At 32.6% G+C, this 22,140-nt stretch overlaps 1 protein-coding gene across 1 annotated transcript in view; it reads right to left on the bottom strand.

Moving 5' to 3' along the window:
* cyr (cypher) overlaps nt 1-22,140 on the bottom strand; it is an 84,394-nt gene that overhangs the window by 6,568 nt on the left and 55,686 nt on the right. Inside the window, exons 2-3 of the mRNA XM_088241095.1 lie at nt 5,293-5,546; nt 2,088-2,391 (exon numbers count right to left, since the gene is read on the bottom strand). Coding sequence (XP_088097221.1) covers nt 2,088-2,391; nt 5,293-5,545 — 557 coding nt within the window. The 5' untranslated portion in view covers nt 5,546. The remainder of the gene's footprint in view (nt 1-2,087; nt 2,392-5,292; nt 5,547-22,140) is intronic.

Raw genomic sequence — 22,140 nt, 5'->3', positions numbered from 1 at the left:
GATTGTGTCGCTATAAACTGTGTCTCTGTCCTTAACAAATGTATGTATAATGAAATTAATAAATAAATAAAAAATAAATAAATATCTGCATATTACGTCTTTGGTTCAAGAAAATTTTCCTGAACAAAAAAGATACATCTACCATTTGTCGAATGAGGATAGGGCATTGCTGTACGAGGAGTCACCTTGCGAGAATTGGTGTCTTTGACTCCCCCATTTGCGATTGTCATTTTGAAGAAGAAGATCTCAACCACTTATTCTTTGTTTGCCCAATAAATGACCAAATGCCAACCGTTTTCAAGACTTTGGCCCCACTAATTTCTCTTCCTACTAATATCCAACTCATCTTATCGAGCAGGAATCCATATTTTTGCTTAATTTTTTTAAAATAACGGAATCGATTTGTAGTGCTCGACTGGGGCCTGTTGTTGGATCGGTGACAGTAGCATGAGTATGGGTGGAGGGTTGACCGTTTGGTGGAGGGATTCTCCTTTTTAGTTTTGAAACGAGAAATGAGAGAACTTTCTCGAAGCTGTTAGACTTGTCTATGTTTATGTTGCTTGTAGACCCGACGGTTGGGCCTGGTTGCATACTGTGAACCGGTTTGTTTATAAAATAATTCAACATGACATTGGCAAAAGCATACAATTTATTATGCAAAGCCATTTTGTTAAAAAAAAAACATATTTGCACATGTTTCTCAAAATCGGAAGTTTCGGGTTGATCTCACTGTTACTGTGCTAGCGATATACGGGTCCAAAGCTCGAGTAGCTTTGTGACATTTTGACAACTTGTTGCTCAGATTGCCTATTAAAAGGTGCATTGCACTGAATGCCCTTGGGGGCGCTTCAAGTTTCAAATGACTAAACATTTAGTGCAGAATGCAAATAGACACGCGTCGTGGTGCAGTTGGATAAACGGTCAACTGGGAATCTGGCGTCGCGGTTACAAGAAAAAATCCAAGATGTATTTTTCTCGATTTCGTAAAGTGTTATAGTGCATTTTTCGTAACTTCCTTCCATATCCCCCTTTTCCCATCTGCTGATGAGCTTCTAAAATAGAAGCTTAGTGGGTTATTTTTTTAGGAAAAAAAGGCCGAGTCGATAATAATTATTTTTTTTAAGGGTGCTAGGTTGGTTTGGATATGTAGAGCGAACGGGTGGCGAAAGAACGGCCAAAAATAGCTTTGCGAGAGTCGGCGGCTGCAGAAAAGAGAAAGGTAGAGAGTAAAACGGATTATGTAGACAAATGTAGTTAATTAAATTCAATAAATACTTGAAAATATACAAGTCAAAAATCAGAACGATTACCATTCGTTTACGGATGTACAAAAAGCATGGTCCGTATGTAAGACAGTGGTGTGGTGGTATTCCTGCAAGCTTCTACCCCTACGGAGGATCGACGTAATGGTTTGTTATTGTTGTAAATATTTCTATAGAAAATCTACAAGTTAGAACATATAAGGTGACCTCCATGATGTAATAGCTAAGATACTTGACCCACGTACGGAAGGTTCCGGGTTCGATTCCCGGTAAAAACACAAAAATGAATTGTGATTTTTCTCAAGCCTGGGTATTTTGTGCTATAATTCACCAATGTAATGAGGAAGTTCAGTGTTTTTTTTAATTTTTTAAATTTGTTAATAGTCTTTTAAACTAAGCCAATTTTTTTTCCAATTTTTTTATGTTGTATTATCAGCGATATGATTTTTTCAAAGTTTTGTATTTCTGAAATAACTCCGCGTGTGACGTCAGAGGTTTTTTTCCGCTTATTCTCATTAGGTTCTTCCCATTGGTCCATCCATGGCAAGCAAACCGGAAATCTCCCATAGTTCTCATATCATAGGTTTATTCACATAAACTAGTGACGTCATTCAAAGTAGTCCGTTTTTATTAAAACGTTTTTAATGATTTTTTTTGTACATTTCCAGGAAACTTCACCGTACAATTTAATGCTCCAATTTTTACCGCTCAAGAAAACATTTTTTATATCCAATTTCCTGTAGGGCTGAAGTTCCTCACTGGGCCATTTGATCTGTGATGCAAAAAAAAGCAAAATAAACATTACAGCAAAAATTGTATATTCACCTGCTGCTGCCGTGTTTCCCCGATATTTTAGATATTTCCTTCAGCTTCTTCTCTAGCATTTCCTCGATGATGGAGCTCTGTATCTGCAGGGCCCTCGGCTTCAGCCAGCATTTGACCTGTCGCTCCTGGTCCGAGGACTGCTGCAGGAATCGGTCCATCTGGATGACGAGGGTCACGACGTAGAAGAGGCCTCCAGAGCTAGCGTCTTCCACGTCGTTAAAGGTGGTGTTGCTCACCAGAGTGCTGACGCGAACTCCACAAGCATTAGGAGGAAGGTGGAGAGATACAGAAGTATCTAGATTACCTGGACAGAGAAACATTTTTATCTTATATTCCAGTATAATACCTACGTTGTATTTTTTACTACATTTATATTAGACAACAATAGACAGACAATTGACATGGACATTTCATTTCAAAATTTTAATTAGCAAAGTTGCGACATTATCGAGTCTTTTTTCTAAATCAAAAATTTTATTCCAAAAACGGAAAAATTCTAATGTACAAAGCCTATGTAAAAACTAAAATATGTTATATGCAACTACTACGTGGAACATGAAATCAAAATTACATAAACAGACTACAAAGACAGCAAAATAAAATATTAAAGTTAGTATATAAACCTACTCTATCTAACAGCAACTAAAGAACTTTACAAACTAAGCAATTCAATGTAACTGAACTCTTTAAACCAGAATCCTTAAAATTTATTCACAAATTAGCCAAGGATTAGACAAGGACATTCGAGACTAATAAACCATGGACTGAAATTATACAATAAACTACCAGACAAAACTAAGCAAAAGACTCGGACAACCTTTACAAAATATGTTTAAAATATTATCATCAACAGTAGAATGTGAATTTTAAAAGTAAAAATATTTTGTTAAATGTATGTAAAGGTTTATCGATGAAAATTTTAAATTAAAAAAAATTAGCTTTGTGTACCTATGTCCTATAATACACGCCATAATCCAGCGCAGTGCCTTATACATCATTGGGTGTGGACGAATATCACAATAGACAGCAATATACAATAACACAATAAAAAAATAGAATAATTTAATATCCCTCAGAATACAGGACGATTTTTCAACGACAACTCGTGGCCCATACCTACTTGAAACAAAATGTAGATGATCAATAATCACTGGGTTTTGATTTGGAAGCCGCTGCACGCGGGCGAATTTCAACGAATTCACAATTAATAATTCGTATAATGATAAATAAGATATACGTCCGTTAAATTAAAAAAGAGATGCTTCTATTTGATTCAGCCAATCATTGAATCAGAATAGTCCAGAAACCGCATACGCGCATCAAACTGAATCCGACTAAACTACTTACAAATGAGTAGTATTACGTTTCGGCCATTAGGTACTCTGTAGACGTCGTTTAGTACGCAACAGCCGATTTAAATTCAACTACGCCGTGTTGTGTCGTTTGCAATTATCAAAATACTGCTAGGATTAAAAGTGAATACGGTAGGATCACAATTCATGTGTAAGAAGCGAATTGACAAGTAATATTATTTAAGAATTCGATTATTTTACCATCTGTCAGATTGCTAAATAAAAGTACGTGGACATTTTGTTAGTATTGCCAGGGTAGTCGAATTTTTTTCCCGGCTTCTATTAATAAGCTTTAGTGTAATATTAAACCGTATTAATTTACTTAATTACTAAATGATTTTTTTACGCTTGCCTTATAAAAGTACCTGTTTATTTTTATAGTCCAGTCAGTATAATATTTTTCGTTGTAAAATATAACATACGTTACACAAAATAATCTTATATTTGTGTATATTGTTCACGGTCTGGCAACATTACGGGGCCACTTCGCGCATGCGCACAGGCGGGATGTCGGGTAGAAGGGGGACTTTTGGACACAGTTCGATGTATACAAACTTGGTTCTGGTATATCATAATTCTATGCGGCCAATTCTTTTTGTACGAAAAATCCACATGCCATGCGTTTAAAATATGACTCATTAGTGTTGAGATAGTCCAAATTTTATACATTGATGTCGATTTATTTGATATTAAGAAGATGCATTTTCTTAGTGTTTTTTTTAAAGTAGTGTTTTGGTATTATTTACTTATTTACTTATTTACTTATTCAACGGCTTAGATAAATAAAAACAAGAAATCATAAACATTATAATCCGAAAATTTAGCGTAAAGTGTATACAACAAATAACAGAAAGTAAAAAGTTTTGGAGTGTCAGAGTGTTCATATTATTTGTGTGTTGCTTAATTGGAGTCTGTTCACCCCATAGGATACCACTTATTGCTACATAATATAGCCAGAATATACATGCGATTTCGAGTTTTGATTCCCGACTTGCATATAAGTATTTTAAAAAAAAAACATTTTTTTTCCTGGACCGAAGGTTGTAAAGTGTAAATTTAAAAAAAAAATTGATACCTCTATTGTTTAAATTATTGTTTGTAAAAATAAATAGATACTCTCTTAAATGTTAGATGGCAAGAGCAATGTTTCTTTGGCTTATCTGCGGAGGTTGGCGATCATGATAGCTATCTTCACCTTGTTTACTGCAGCCCTAAACAGTGATGTGACACTCTTTCCGCACCACTGCCTCAAATTTTGGATCCAGGAAACCCTTCGCGACTCGGTCCTCTTCTGCTTTGTATTATTTCCTGTATTATTAATTGTAAGAGCTGGTATTTTTCTCCTCTCATTACTCGATCGAATCATTGTAACTTCCTAGTTTTTACATTGCTAGGTAACTCGAGATCCCTTTTCATACGTTTTAGAACAATTTTATTGCGAACTCTGTCGCTCCAAGTGATCGTGAGCACTTTTCTTCATATCCAGAATTCAAAAGATTGTATTTTATTTTCTGTCACATAATTCAGTGTGCAGGCTTCCATACCATATAATAACACTGAAAACACATAACATCAGACAATACGCATTTTTAAATCTACGGAGAAGTCCTTATTGGTCAGGGTGTCTTACATTCTCATGAAAATTCCTCGCGCTTGTTCAATGTGGCATTAAAATTCTTGACTGCAATTCCATATTTCACTAACCGTGCATCCAATACGAGCCTGCCTGCTCAGACTTGTACCGTTTACAACAATAAATGATGCGTTTCACGGGGGGTTTTAATAACAATTCCTTTAATTGATTATGTATCTACTTGTAAAGCGTTTTATTTTATAACAAAAAAGTTTCTAACCTTGTGACCTGCATTCTCTGGAGAAGTCTTTAGTGAAGATGACTCCTTTGAAAGGCCTCTCCATCTTCACGGTGATGTCCAGAGAATCCCTGGTACAACTCGTGTCTATATCTGTAATTTTGTTTGTATTCTTCCTCGGCTTCCTCGAGACACTATCTGGGAAGATCAGCTGGCCTTCGGAGCACAGAATCTCCATCGTGATCAACAGCAGCATCAGCAAGAACCATCTTGGAGCCATCACCGCTTCCACCATCCTTGAAACAAAAACAAAAAGCACCGTAAATCACTTTTATTGTTAATGCAACCTTCCACACTAATCGAGAAGTGAAATCTACCGGAAGCAAAATCACCAACAATGTGGAGATTGTGAGTCAGTTTCCGTTAATAAGAAACCATCCAAATATTGCTTCCCAAGTTTCTATTTGAATGCATACAAAATTGTTTTGAAATTTTTGATATATTTGATTGTATCTACTCGGTACGATATTGCGTATTGTTACCTTCGTGATCACGGTCAGATTTTAGATATGAATTTAGTATTATTTTGGCGGTTAAATACTTTACTAAAATGCTTTTGATATTTGTTTATTTTATATACGGCCTAAGCCAATTACAAATGTTATACGAGGAAACATATTTCTTTATTTATTTGACTTTATTTGGAAATCCAACAGTTCTTCATCCACATTAATAGTAAACAACCGACAGGAAACTGAACAAAAAGAACACAAAACGATGTAGCGAAGACAATCAGAGGCAGTAAAATAATGGTATACAATATATTGAAAAACACGATAAACATATAAGACTTCGAGCTTCATACTAATCCATTTTCATACCACACTGTTTTAATTGCGAAAAGCTCTACGAAAAGCCGGAAGATCTATCCCAAAGAATTCAAATTAGTATGATGAATTGACTAATCTACACATTCTGGACATTGGGGAAAATTTAATAAAACGCAGATTTTGACTTCTGGTGACATGGTTGGGAACATGAAAAGAAATTGATCTTAACAGAGAAGGGACTTCACATATAGCATTAATATATTAATAATAAAATTATTCAGCGTCATATATTCATTAAGTTATTAGTATGGTTTTCATCTAGGTAAATAATGACGCAATGTTTTATTTGTTCTAATGAAGGTATTAGTGCTTTTTTTTACATAATATGTAACTATATTAAAATAGAAATTGAGAAAATTTAAAGATGGGAGGGTATAGTATAGATCACTGACGCCTAATAAACTTTCTTTTTTTTTTCAAACACAATGAGGAAGTTCAGTGATTATTTTTTTACTCTTTGTAAGTAGATTTTTTCAAATTTTTTCATAAAATATTTTTATGTATCGGATTATCATCCCTATAATTTTAAATTTTTATAATTTTGATATTACTCCTCCCCTGATGTCGCGTCGTCCGTGAGTTGTGTAAACATTTAAAAGTATAACCTCTTAGCTTTCAAAATACACTAAACGTTGAAAAAAATGGAAACCCGGAAATCGGAAATCCATTGCAACACATAACACTATAATAACCATATAATTGGTTATTATTTACAAGAACCTGTGACGGTTCAAAGCAGTTAATTTGTTTTTTTTTCATACATTTTCGAGAAACTTCGCCACACAATTAAATGTTCTAATAAAACATTTTTTATACCCAGTTTCCCGTAGCACTGAACGTCCTCATTGGAAAAATTCAGCATTATGTCTTAATGTTTCTGTTGAAATATCCATACCAAAAAACATTCCAGAATTTGCTTATAAATGTTTAAACAAAGATCTTAAATTTGTAAAATACAATTTGGTGTTTTTTTACTGGCCTTGTGTAAACATACGTTGATACTTGCAATAAATAAATGAAGCAGTCATACAAATATGAAATTTTAGAAAATACGTAACAAAAGAAAATGCATTATTCATTTCCATGCTTTGGTAGCTTGGAGTAATAATCCTACAATAGCTATATTTGGCGAATTCATGGTCAGATCAAATTACTCGTATTATAATTAGAGTATTATTTTATAAATTAATTTTTTGAGGAAGATATTGTAAAAACAATTTCATTAACACTTTGAGCACCGGCCGAATACACATAGAATTTACCCTGTGCCCGGCCTATTTTTGTGAAATTTCATGCTTTGTGAAGGGTTTCTTAAAGTGTCATAATTATGAAAATACCGGATTGAATCAATTGAAACTTATCATATTTGTTTGAAACAATTTAAATAGTCATTTTTGTATGATAGTTTGCCAACATTGGCCTTTATGGAGAGCCATAATGCAATATTCGCACATATACAGGGTCTCACTCCTTTTTTGTCCTTTGTATCCTGGAGCCGTGTAAACGCGTGATTATAATAACCACGCGTTGTGTCCCGGTCCCGTGTTTTCACGTATTTTACCAGCAGCGAAAAAGTACCACTAAAAATCCCTAGATGTAAATAAAATGCACTTTTTTTAGACAGCTAGTAAATCACGTGAAAACACGGGACCGGGACACAACGCGTGGTTATATAATCACGTGTTTACACGGCTCCGGGATACAAAGTGTTAATATTTTATTTCTACGACAAATTAAAAATCATATCGTAAAATTATGTTGATTTTTAAATAAATATATTTAGAACTGGATTCAACTCCCTGGGGAACTGTTTATATTAACATATTACAACAGATCTGAAGAACATTTAAGAGAATGTAATATAGAAGTCTAGGCATCTACAGGGCTTATGACCTGTCAATGGCTGGTTTAAGTGGCCACTTTACACACTTAAAGAGCTGAAACCTTTATTTATGCGGGTGAGATTCATCTAATTGAATTATTTCACCTACATACTAGGCAACGCCTGAAAATATTATTATTAACTTCACAAACATCAACAGATGAAAGAATTGAAGGAATATAGATGTTCAAATATAGGCAGAATGGTGAATGTTACACAGTGTGTAAAGTGGCCACTTAAACCAGCCATTGACTGGTCGTAAGCCCTGTAGATGTCTAGACTTCTATATTACCTTCTCTTAAATGTTCTTCATCTCTGTTGTAAAACGTTACATATATTTAAAAAAAAAATCTATCACTTTAATATTTATTTAAAATGAAACACTTTGTAATTTTTACCACCTACAAGTTTAATCTAATTTAGTCTGAAAAGGAAAACTTACGAATCATGTATATTGCCATTGACTACATATACATTAAAGACTATAGCCCTCACTCGAAGAAATGAAAGATTCATGCTTGATATAAGCCTAAAAGATAAAAAAAGAAATGAAGAAATTAGAAACAGAACCAGAATAACGGATATTATGGATCGCGTCGCAGGACTGAAGTGGCAATGGGCAGGACATGTTGCGAGACAAGACCCTACAAGATGGACCCCTAAAATTTTAAGATGGAGACCTTGGGAGAATAAGCGAGGCGTTGGAAGACCTAAAAAAAGATGGTCCGACGACATAGCTGCTGTAGGGGGTAAAATTTGGCTGCAAGTGGCAATCGACCGAGAAAAATGGAAGAATATGGAAGAGGCCTATATCCAGCAGTGGAGGACAGAAGGCTAAAGAAGAAGAGTTTAATATATTATAACACAACTAGTTTCGGGTATTCTGAATTACCCATCATTCGGTGTAAATATAAACTAAACTAAAATATATAAACAGATTAGTACTTCGGTACTGATTGGGTCGGGTGGAAGAAGTAAGGCAATGTTTAATGTGATTTTTGCTTAGTTTAATAGTCTGTTAACAAATAAAAAAAATAAACAAACCTTCTGAACTTCCTCATTCGGCAGAACTTTAATTTTAAGATTACTGTGTAACTAATAAAAAAAAGAAAAATGCCATGTAGAGATAAATATGAAGCAGGTTGTGCTCAATTTTAGTGAATAATCTCTGTATTTTTTGAGACTAAAATAAAAGAAAACACCTAAAAGTGAAGACGCAACGCGCTCATGACGCCACGGTTCAGTTAAAAACGAAGTTTTGTTTTTACTTTCCTCCATAAGTGCGTGGTTTTCATAGTATCGCGTGTGAAAGCGTGCACTACCGACTGTATATACTATTATGAGTACCTACTGCATATTGTCTCGTATTTTCTGTTTCCCAACGACTGTATTGTTCCTTATACCAGGGCCAAATCTTTCATTTCGCAAAATATCAAACGATTTATTTATCTGACATTGGTTTGATATCGTTTTTCATTATCTATATTTTAAATTTGTTACAACTGAGAGAGAAAACATTTTTAAGACAGGAAAATGGAAGTCTGGGCATTTACATGACTTATGACCTGTTTTTGGCAGGGAAAGGTTAATATCATACATCATGTACTTATTATATATTTATGATTCAAAAACATTTTCTTAATTTTTGCTACAATAGCACTTTCGCCTAAAGTGTTGCTATTTTCTGTCACAAACTTCACGTAATAAAATATATATTATTTAACAGTTAAGTTATTAAAACAATGTTATTAAATTCAGCAAAGCAAGAAATTCGTTCAATGCGTGAACTAAAGAGTAGATTTCTAAAATTTAGTCTCTATCTTTACTAGTGTAGTCTTTAATACCAATATATACTCGTACATGCATAATAGTTGTAGGTATTCATATTGTGGATTCTAAGGCTTTAAATTCTAAACCATTTAGATTTTCAATAGAGATACCTATTTACTCGAAAATTCCATGGCTTTAAAGGGAATTAACTTTTCCTTAATGTTAATGGAAAGATACCTAAATATAAATTTAGTGTCAAAGTTAATCTTTGATCGTTAATCATCACAAGTTGAAAGAGTTAGAGAAAAGCATTTGAATCCGCTAAATAATTATTTATGAATGTTTGTAAGGTATAAATAAACACCCGTCTTTTTATTTTATTATTTAATAAGTAAGTACTCGGTAATACATAAAAAATATTACAATTATTCATTCCAAAAATAAATAAATCTGGATTTCTTTTCCACTTTTTATCGTCTTTTTTTGTATACCCATGGTTTTATTTGAATTTTCTGTTCTATTCGTTTTGTTTGATATAATATTGTTTTGCTCCCTTTTAATATTTGTGAATATTATATAACCACAGGAGGGTAAAAAAACATAAATAAATGAAAAAAAAACCGTCTACTGAATGTGTCGTTGTTTTATTTTTATGTAATATTTGTAACTTATTTTGTAATTTCTGTTTACACGGCTTATAAATTCACTGATTTGTTTTATTCATTGTATAATTTAGTATGTGACTTGTAAGACTCTGAGTTCTTCCAACCTCTATCACAGCTTGGAATTCGTCTTCGTTCTAGTGACGGAGAACCCTTTCAATACCCTCACCACTCTAATTTGTTTGCCTCCTCTTTCACTGTATTAGCTGTTCGATCATGGAATAATCTACCCACTAATATCAGAGACGTCCATCTTTATTTACAATAAAATCATGTACGACACGTCACTTCCTTAGTATATTCTAGTTTTTCCCTTCTCTTCCCCTTTCCCTTCCCTCTTTACTCCATCCTCTCTTCATAGTATATTGTAGATATTTAGTCAATTTTCATTTCTCAAAAAATATGTATGTATTTTTAATATGGCTGTGATGTATTTCAATGTTCTGTTTTATATATTTATTAAAATATTTTTATTTTATTTATAAATCATATAACACAAAGTATTTTACAAGTATAAAACGTTGAATTACATTCCCAGGAGTTACAAAAACTCAATTCGGGACATAAATAATATTTATATTAAAAAAATAACTCATATTGAGAACAACAAAGAAACAAAGGAAGTTTAGCACCTTTATAACTAAATATAGTACAACAATATTTACGCCAAAAACCTTTTCTTACACAAGCAGAATAAATATAAAAACCGCTTCTCAGAATAAAAAAAAGTAGTGAATCTACTAAGGGAGATAAGGTCATTAACATCACATGCCATGCAGATGATGTTGCCATGCAGTGATGATGAGAACATATCCAAAACTATTGCCTAGAGTCTAGAGTATTTACTTAATATGTCCTACCCAGCAGTCCCAGATAAGTATAAAAACGCGTTATGCTTCACGTATTAAAAGACAAGAAACGATTGGATTCACAGTCAAACTAAAATATGGTATGTGGTGGAAAGGATCGGTTGGTTAAAGTGGAAATGTGCAGGCCACGTCACTCGAATTCTGATAATAGGACAAAGCTTTTTCTCTAGTGGAGACCGAGAATTATGAGGCCCCAAGGACGCCCACCAATGAGATGATCGGGTGATATTCGGAGGTTTGCAGGAAGACGGTAAACGAGGACCAAGCAGAACCATTAGAAGTGGAGGAGACAAAGGGATACCCATGTCCGCCACAGTGGCGAATGGTAATTTTATTTACAGGTAAGCTATAAACAAATATCATATATTTGTTCCTACATAGAAGATAATGAAAGTAATATATACTATAAATTGATATTTTCCCGTGGTTCTATGTGATACAACAACTCTCATCCATGAAAACAACTCAAACGATGTAACTTAGTGATATATTATATTATATAGGTATATTATCCATTACTTTAATACATAACTCATTAAAAAATTTATAAAAAATAGTACTATGAATTCGGTCGATATTAGTCATTCAATTGAAATGCCAACTGGCCGAATTGTTCTAGAAATTAATAACGCTACAAACGGCCGCGTCGAGCGCCAAATGTCCTGCAATATGACGCATGAAAGTAATTATGGTCTTATGTCAAAAGTATCATCTCAAAGAAAAATAGCCCTTAAGAAACAATGTTTGAAATACGGATTTCCAAATCAAGAATCTTCAAATAATTTGTGTAATCTGCAAGTTTAATCTAGAAAAAAAACTCGCACTGGGGTTAAGACATTCAAAATATAGTACACTTATTTGAATGAAAAAATAAGCTGGAATAATCGGCTAGTTTCTTGGCTCACCGAAGGCGCTGGGCGCGCTTTATCAATATTTATATTAGGATAAAAATACAAACGGTGGAAATGATTTAGAGTAAATAGTAATTATTTATTTATTTTTCTGTAAATAAAGTTACAGTAAAACATTATTATGGTTAGTCAAATATAATGGTAAGCTGCGCATAATCGCTTCTATACACGGTTCGCCCCTGGTCCGCCATTGGACCAACATGGGCTGATTGTGATGAGTCGTATTGAAATTTTAAAACATATTTATTAAAAAATACTTGTACAATAATCTAAAAATTGAAAGTCCCGCTGAATTGCAAGCGTGCAATTCGTCAGCAGGTACTTACATATGTTTTCAATATTTACAATGGTTTTATTTGAAAACATTAAATATCATGGCATATTTTATCAAAAATTAATATTATCAATAATGTATTTTTAAATCTATCAGCCTTAACTCGAGCATACGTCTCACTTCTGTATTCAACTCATTATTCTTAACATTGTTTGGTAATTTTACTCTAGAAGGCGCCTGTATCTTACGGGTTTTGGACCGCCATCCAAAATCTACTTTGGCAAACAAATTTTTATCGCAGGAGGCTAAACTAGCAGTTCACAACGGAGTTTTAGTGCCAACTCTAATGTATGGGAGCGAAGTATGGAATTGGAAAAATGATGATGAAAGTAGGTTGAATGCTGTCGAAATGCGATCCCTCAGGCGAATGTGTGGTAAAACGATGTATGGTGCACAAATGTCGAGATCCGTGAAGTGTGTAAGGCTGAGACATGCATTATTGACAGAATCAAGAAAGCGGTGCTGCGTTGGTTTGGACATGTAGAACGCATGGACAGCGAAAGAACGGCTAAAAGGATCTATGTTGCAAATGTAGATGGATGCAGAAAACGAGGAAGACCGAGAAAGACATGGCACGATCAAGTCCATCAAATACTTGAAGATGGACATGTCAAAAGAAGGAATAATCGGCGTGCGTGTATGAGAAGATGTTTTTATTTGTTATTTGTTTGTTTATTTGTTTGTTTGTTTGTTTGTTTGTTTGTTTGTTATTTTGTTTGTTTGTTTGTTTGTTTGTTTGTTTGTTTGTTTGTTTGTTTGTTTGTTTGTTTGTTTGTTTGTTTGTCACATATTTTAGGTATACTGTATTGCAGTGTGGTTTTGCCATTTTGATAACAATATTATGACCATCTAGCCCTTCCATACTAGTAAACAAGGTATTTTAAAAATGTAATAGTTTGTGTTTATACTCGGAGTGCGATGCATGCTAACAAATTAATTTATACCAAAGTAGAGCCCTAACTGATATGTTTATTTTTAGATTGAAATGATATTGAAATGTTTTATTTCTGGCGATTTACATCTTTTTGTCAAAGCGATTTGATGATTTCGTTTTATAAATTTTTAAAGCTTTAAAAATATGAATAATTTGTTACTCCGAGGTCCGTTCCTTACATTTGCTTCATTAAGTGTTAATTCCAACGATGATAATACACACCAAGTGTATCGCATGAGCGGATAATTGCCACAGTAATTAACTGAGTTATTGACTGTGTAAAGATTACGTATATTTACAGCTTTTCTTTATTCTGGATTGCACTTTCAATTTTTTATTGTAAAGCGACTTCCCACTAACTTCGGAAGTCTGTCGGACTGTCAAAGGAAAACGGACAAAGGAATTTCAATACGTGTCTTCTGTCTGTAGCAGTGTTTTTCAACCTGTCTTGCTTGGAGGGTCGCGGTCGCAAACAAGGCAAAGGAAAAAACAAGAGCTTTAGGCCCCGCAGTAAATCTCAAATGGTCCTATTCTAAGTTGTGTCGGGTTTTTTACAAATTTAAAAATGAGTACCAAATGATTGTATGTATGTAGTTATGCAGAAAGCAGCCAGTCCACAATTTTGAAAATATGAGATATTGGTGTTATCGGGTTTAGTAAGGTCAATTCTATGTTCTGCCTTAAACAGCCTTTCATACAAAAAACTGTAATAATCACTTTCTGAAAAAAAGTGTCGATCACAAAACGGCATTTCTCAATTCGCAGAAAACACCCACAGCACTTGAAAAATCTTACAGTACTATAAAAATCATTAAAACTGGACAAATACATCATTAGATGTATATTCTTGCATTCATTGTTTATCATTTGTCAGTCAAAAACACTCCGACAGTTGATTTGATTATTCACTCTTTTCACAAAGGTGCTATATTATTTATTATAATTATATTATTTTATTTTATTACAAGCCTTTGAAATGGAATATCAAGTTGACGAAAGTGAGCATTTTCAGCACGTTCTTCTGTTTGCAATCAATCGAGGGAAAAAGATGCCAAAGCTTCTGGCAATATTTGCGCCATGTACGGTGAAGATGCTATAAATTATTGAATAATTTGTCGTATAATAACGAAGAAGAATACATTGTTGATTCATTTGCTGTATTTTTCTGGAATGTTCTCTTGTTCTTTTCATTTGAAAAAAGGACACAACTTAAATTAAAACCCAATAAAATAATTTCAGTTAAAAAGGCTGTACTTCGTAACGTATGAGTGAGAATGAGTGCGAAATTCAATCGGGTTCGATCAGAGGTACGAGGTTCGAATCCCACTCAACTTCAACTTGGTTTCCATGTTCTAATATAGAGTTATTTAGAACTCGTGGGAAATTGAATTATTTTGGTAAATTATAAGGACGCTTATACTTTTTTTTATTGAATAAAAATACCATTTTTATTGTGTGAATGAGATGGATAGGTATGTGTACCTTAAATAAACACAGGAGTCGAGTATTATTGAACGAAGAAACAAGATTGTGCTATTTCGAAAACATCGCAACTTTTAAACCAAATGAGATAATTTCAATATATATAAAGAACTTTCAACGTAATATAATATATGGTCGGGTTTTAGTAGAAGGGTCGCGTATTCAAAAAGGTTGAAGAACACTGGTCTATAGAATGTTGTGTAATCACTAAAGATGTTGAGTAATTACTTGTCTTTAAATTTCTAATTTATATTTTTTCTGTGTGTGAAATAGAACCAGAATCCTGGACGAGTGTTTTTAACTCAACAGCTACAAAAGGTAAAAATAAAACCATAGGTGCTGGTGCCGTATGATAAATAAATAAAGAAATTGAACTAAATCGGGTTGTGATCCTGTGGCTAGTGTCTCGGACTCACGTACCAAAGGTCTGTGGTTCGAATCCCACTGTACCCCATCTTGATTTCCATTTTCTAATAGTGAGTTATTTACAACTCGTTGAAAATGGCCCTCAAAATTAAACATTTGGATAAATCATAAGAAAGCAACTATTTCTTTTTTCTTAAAAAAAAAAAAACTATTATTTAATATTTGTACACATATATTGCTTTTATATTTTTGTGTAACGACTATTGTGAAGGCGTAAAGTGGGCTTTGCGTGATGGTTTAATTGGTGTCCTGACGAAGAGACGGGTACATCTCGAAACCGGTAGATATAGAAAAGTCGGTAAGTGCTTATATATCAACATTTAGTAAAATATTAGACCACGAAGTTAATGTTTTAAATATTTATAAAGAAATTGAAATTGAATGTGAAAGCAAAGGTCCAGGCCTTACAGGGCTTATGGCCTGTTATTGGCTGGTTTATTTATTTATTCATATTTTTTCCATTATAAACTATAATTAATAATAAAAATAATGTGACCTCACTGGTGGGGTACCCGTGCCGAGGATACCTAACAATATACATTTTTAAAAATATTTTTATATTTGAGAATAAACAAAGAAGACTCATTTAAAAAACAGTGATAATTAACAAAATGTTCAGACAGTTTTAAACACTAAGTATTTATGTTTATAATTAATTTATGTACATCTTTATTATTTATATTACAAAACGCAAAATGAAAGAACAAAAACATAATATAAGCTATACATTTGTGGAGCAGTTTATTCAATATTGGTTTGGGCGAATGAGACAATTCATTTCACTTCTACCTAGCTCTACTTTCCATTTTTTATAGCCTTTTTGAACATTTTCTCGTTACTAATTATTTTGATAGAAAGTGGAAGTAGCTTATAAATTTTAACTGAACTAAAACTCCCTTTGTCCGAAACTGGTATTATTTTGTATTTGTTTAAGTTGTCTTTGTGTTGAGGATCTAGAGATTATATTATTTGTATGCGATGTATTGTTTAGGTAACCATTTTACACACTGTGGAACATTCACATGCTGCCCATGTTTAACACCACATTTCCTCAACTCTTCCATTTACGTATTTTGAAATACAGGTATTAAAAAAAAAACATATTTATAAATTTTTTTATTTACCCAATTTTTAAAAATAATCATATAACAAAGGCGTGTTATGGCAAAATACAACTACATTTTTTTTAATATGTAGAATTATGTGAGATCATACTTACACATGAGGTAAAATTAAATTTGTTGTTATTTGATACCTACACATAATAGGTAATGCTCAGTGACATGAATAGTGACAAATTAATGACATATATGGTGGGTTGTTGTTAGCTGTCACTTGTTATGAATCTTTAATCGTGGAATTTAAGCAAAACTCGTGAGAAAGTCTGAATACAAGAAAGTAAAGAGATTTCGTTAATCCCCGCTGTATGAGCTGTACATTGTATGTTAACAAACCGCAATATATATTTTTTATGAATATAAATAGATTCATTTTAATTCTACCATTTAGAAAGCATACCGTTTGAATAATCCGCACCTTAAATAATAAACCCCGGGAGTTACATCGAACGATTTAAAAAATATTTAGATAACCAACAGCTATATTTATCTTAAATATAAAACAAAACAAATGACAAATAAGCCAATCACAGGTTTTCACAAGTAGCATCACAGTAATTTAAAAAAGGTTCTCGAACATAATATGAACAGTAATTTAATGTAAATCCAAAAGAAAATAAAAAATACTACGAATTATTTCGAAAGCAAACGCCGTACGTCGTTATTTATTTATTTTGTTCATTAACGCCCAAAAGGCATTTACAAAAAATAAAAATAAAATACATGCTAACATACGAAAAAAAAATCTTACTAAATAATAAATACAGAAAAAATATGTGTATTTAGTTAGAAAGGATATAATAAAAAGTTTTACAAAGTAAAAAAAAAAACAATAATAACAAAGGTATGTAAGAAAAAACAGTAAGCATATAAACAAAAATGCAAAGCTTATGAAATAAATTCTGTAAAGCAAACACAGTAAATAAAGTGTTACGGTAAGCAAGAAAGACACATTTAATTTAAATTAATAAACAAGCAAGCATATACTATCGCGAAAAAGGAAGAAATAAAAATATGTATATATGAAATGCGTATTTGCCAATGCTACGATACAATTTATTATAATTATTATGATTATGATTATTTGCTAATAAATCTATGTTTAGTGATTTAGTTATTACATGAAAATTATTGAAAGTTCGCAATAAATATGAATTTTGCCTATAATTAGATGAAACAAGAGGTATATGAAGAAGAAGGTTATTTCTTAGAGCTTTGGAAGAAACATTAATAGAAAGTTTGCATGCTAGTTCAGGACAGTCGATTGAACCACCTTTGGTTTTTAGTTTAGCACAATTTTTAGTAGATAAATTATATCCGCTATTTCAAGACGTTTTTGCAGAGGTAATAGGTGATGTTTTTTACATATACTAATATATTGATCGGATTTAAACTCAAGTTTCAACCGGAAACACATGAACTTTACGATTTTTTTTGAATATTTTTTGAATGGTTTAAGAAACAAGATTTTGTGATTGTGCGATATAATTTAAATGTAAAATAATTATTATTTTGATAATAATAGTACAATTCAAAATAGCATATTTCGAACTACTGATATTTTTTCAATACAACTAATTGACTTTTTTAATTGAGATTTTTATTTTAACTTAAAAAATCATTTTTGTGACGAAAGTGGACTTCGGTGTTTTATTCACGTATAAAATACCTTATTGCGATAATTTCTGCATTTTTACCTTCAAAACGGCAAAAAGTGGACTCCCGTGTTTTATCCACTGAATATAAGATATTATTTGATTTAATTATATTATTAAGGTTAACAAATAATAAACAATGCATTGTGAGCGTACAACGAAAACTGGCAAAGACCAATTTTGCGATTTTTATACTTAGTTTTATTGCTGGGTCGTATCTTTTACTGAAAAAAAATCTTACTTTTGTTTCCAAAATTTACCAAATCAGTCGGTGAATTTCTGCTACATTAAACATTGGCAAAATTAAAACACTATCATGTACTATGTAAAGCAAAAAAAACTTAAAATCAACAGCGTACTAAATCGCAAAATTAATAGTTTGTGTCCATGTAAAAACTTTATTCTTGATTTGCCAACCAACAAGAACTCTGACTATTTGCTTCCGATATTATAATATATTGAAAAAATATTGAATCTACAAATAATTACAATTTGACTATATTAAATCCATGTCCAGGCAGACATAGAGAACCTTAGAAAATAATAATAATACCATCGCCATTGTAATTTTAAGAAACGTGAACATTTTACTTAAAATTAATAATAAAATATTTAATAAAGAAAATTCAATTTTACTCTAGAGTCAATCAAAGATAACTATATTATCTTCCCATTGTGATACGGGCTTAGATTATTCTACTTTTTATATACAACAGATATGGTGAACCTCTTTTGGAAGGAAATTAGAATTTTAAGCATTGACAGGTCTTAAAACCTGTAATTGGCTGTTTCACTTAATCAAAATGGCGAATGTTACTCATTTTGAAAAGTCATCACAAAAGCCAAAGACAGTTTAAAAACTTTCCATATTATCTACGAAATTTTCTGTTTCTTTGTTAATATCTATCGAGGCGTATTGTACTCGTATACTAATTAGTCTTTATTGGATGATCACATGTATGTAGGTTGGATTCGGTCGACAGTAGCAAGAGCCATCTTCAGGGTAAAGTATGTGTTGTTTAGAGACAAATATGTTTTTATGTACTAGTAGTTTGTACCGCGCCGCAGTCGACAGTAGGTACGGTACATTCAATGTCATTTTGTTGTTTGTCGTATTTGGTGCCGGGAATCATGTTGAATTTAATGTAAGCCCGTTGTCTCAGTTCATGGTATTCGGGTGTCTGTGTATTTAATTTTCATATGGTTTACCCATTTCACACAAGGTTTATTTATTTATTTTATTTTATAAGGGAAATCAACAGTTCTACATACATATTTTTAGTAAACAAACAGATATAGTGTATAAACTCAGAACTAATAACAGATTTCCACATAGTATACAAAGTTAGTAAAGAAAATATATTACATATAAATTAAATACATACAATTTATACATGTAAAAATGTTATTTTCATGTACTCAATAATCAAAGATTTTTTAAATATTAATTTTAAGAACATTAAGTTACTGTAAGTTTACCCTGAAGATGGCTTCTGTGATAGTACGAAACGTCAGAACAAATCCAACTTACATTCACGGGATCGCGATCGGCCATAAACATTTTTTGGCAGACTGATGAAGGATTGTGGTCCAAGAAATAAATGGGGATATTGACCATAAATGGATGGTCATTATAAAACCCAGTTAATTTCTTATGTACTTGGCTAATTTCTTGTGGTCTGAGTGTAGTATCTAGTACCTACATATACAAAAAACCGTTGCGCGTTGGTTGGTTGGAGGAAACGAGTGACGTAGAATAGAGGACGGCTGGTTGGTTGTATTACGGTACGCCCGGAGCAGTCGGTTACGGGTTCGGGTTCTAGGGCACGAGGTAAGTCAGCGCTGCATAACATATCACAAGGACGGGTGGGGCAAAATGGCGCACAGGCAAACATGTTATTTAATAAAAAAACTTAACCTTCAATAAAAACTTTTAAAATCCACAGATTATACGCCCAGAAGTAACCAGTGGTATGTCTACAACCGTCATTTTGCAGGAGCAAAAACAAACTTTAAAAAATTTAATAATGCTCCTAATTTAATATTTATTGACATTATAATTCCCAAAATTTTTCGTGTTATTTGCTCACTTCGTCGTGACTGTGAACAATGATGGGTGTGCGAAAAATACGACATAGACTTTTTTTATATTTGATCATGAAAAGAGTATACGAGTATAAAGGCTTTTTTATTTATTTATTCAAACGCAAATATTATAAAAAAGAATCACGCATCCCTAACTCTACGAGGTCAAGAGCTGTGTTGAGTTGGAATACAATATATTTCAGGTTTGAAGAAAACAAAATATATGCATATAAATAACCCAAGTATCAAACGATATATTTTTATACTCTAAAATTTAAACCGCTCTCATATAGAGTTGAAGAAAATCACATGGGTCATTGTTCTACGATCATGACGATTTGCATGTTAAAATGTAAGAAATACAGCTGCAGTATTATAATAACTAGAATGTTCTTCTCGATATTTAACTCAATTGATTTCAAAGAATACTAGAGTTTGTAGTATAACGGGCTCAAAAAAATATCTGAGATAAGCAAATGTTCTCCTAAGAAAGAGAAATAAATGTAGTTATAACTCAAAACAGACAAATTTAGGCTTACAAAAATGTACTTAGGGTTTGAACCGTCAGTAGGGTTGCAGTGAATCACATCTTACTTGAGGATGTGATTCTATTAAATGCTGCGATTGCCCAGTTGCACTCCACCGGCAACACTTCTGACTAGTCCAACTCGTTAGCGTCTACCTCACGAACCAATGGAATAAGGATCACACTCATAACGGTGTGATCACAGCAGATAACGAGAGGATAAAAGGCGAGTTTCTAGCGCCTACAAACCAGAACCAACTAGCTAAGGGAAGGTAACCCCGACAGAAAAATTCACTAGAGAAAGCAACGGGAAACCACTCTGGTCATCTTTTCCCAGGATGTCTCTGTTATTCAGGACTATTATTTGAAACTGGCTTAAAAAAATATGTAACAATGTAGATATAGTAAATTACAAGAACGCTAACATTTCTATAAAAAATAATTTTAGAAAAAACGTCACTTCGTTTCTGTGTGGAAGCAGTTCAGATAAGATAAAATGCCTCACCAATGTACTTTTACACGAAGACCTTTATTTTTTCTACGTTCATGAATTAAAAAAAATTACATATTTTTTTTTTACTTTTGTATATTTTATTATAGAATTATTGGATGGGGGGGTAGAGCGGCTAGCGTATTGGACCCTGTTTTCAAAGCACAAAAACTCGTGCGTAGAACAATGAAAAAAATTCCTTTTCGCTATCCTTCAAAATGACTGTATGCAAGTTGTAAAGTTCTAGATGTGCGGCAGCTATTTGTTAAAGAGGCACTTGTGAACTTCTGGAAATCTGTAGATAAAGTCAGGACATAGCAAAATATTCAGACGCGATCCGCGGGAAGGATTAATTACCTTGGCCCTACCACTCACTCAAATCTAGCTCAAAGAAACTTTACCTTCATAGCTTCGATTTGTTTTAATCAACTTTCGGCAGCCATAAAGAACTCCACAAGTGCCAATGTAATTAAGAGAAATGTTTGCAATTGGTTGTTGCACATCGATAGGGACGAGGTCGTCAATTTTTTTAATGTTCAAGATTAGCAATTAGCAAAAATTGACAAATCTGCTTTCCTTACATACTTTTACTTTTATTTGCTTTTTATAAGTCTTGATATTTTTATGTTTTTCCATTATGTTTTATTTAATTTAGTATATACTCTTGTTAAGAATAGTATTTATTACTCCTATTTCTTACTATAGTATAGAGTCAGTTTCTAGAAACCACATCTCAATTATCATTTCAATTATGTTTTTATATATGATATATTCTTTTTGTATTGATTTCAATGATACTATTATTTTGTTTTTTTTTCAATACTGCTATATTTTACTACTATTTTGTTGATTTCAA

This window comes from Micrasema longulum, unplaced genomic scaffold (assembly GCF_059751315.1).
Source record: "Micrasema longulum isolate JH-2025_06_02 unplaced genomic scaffold, ASM5975131v1 h1tg002747l, whole genome shotgun sequence".
Lineage (NCBI taxonomy): Eukaryota > Metazoa > Arthropoda > Insecta > Trichoptera > Brachycentridae > Micrasema > Micrasema longulum.
The sequence above is the reverse complement of the archived record's forward strand: the minus strand, read 5'-3'. Positions and strand labels throughout refer to the sequence as shown.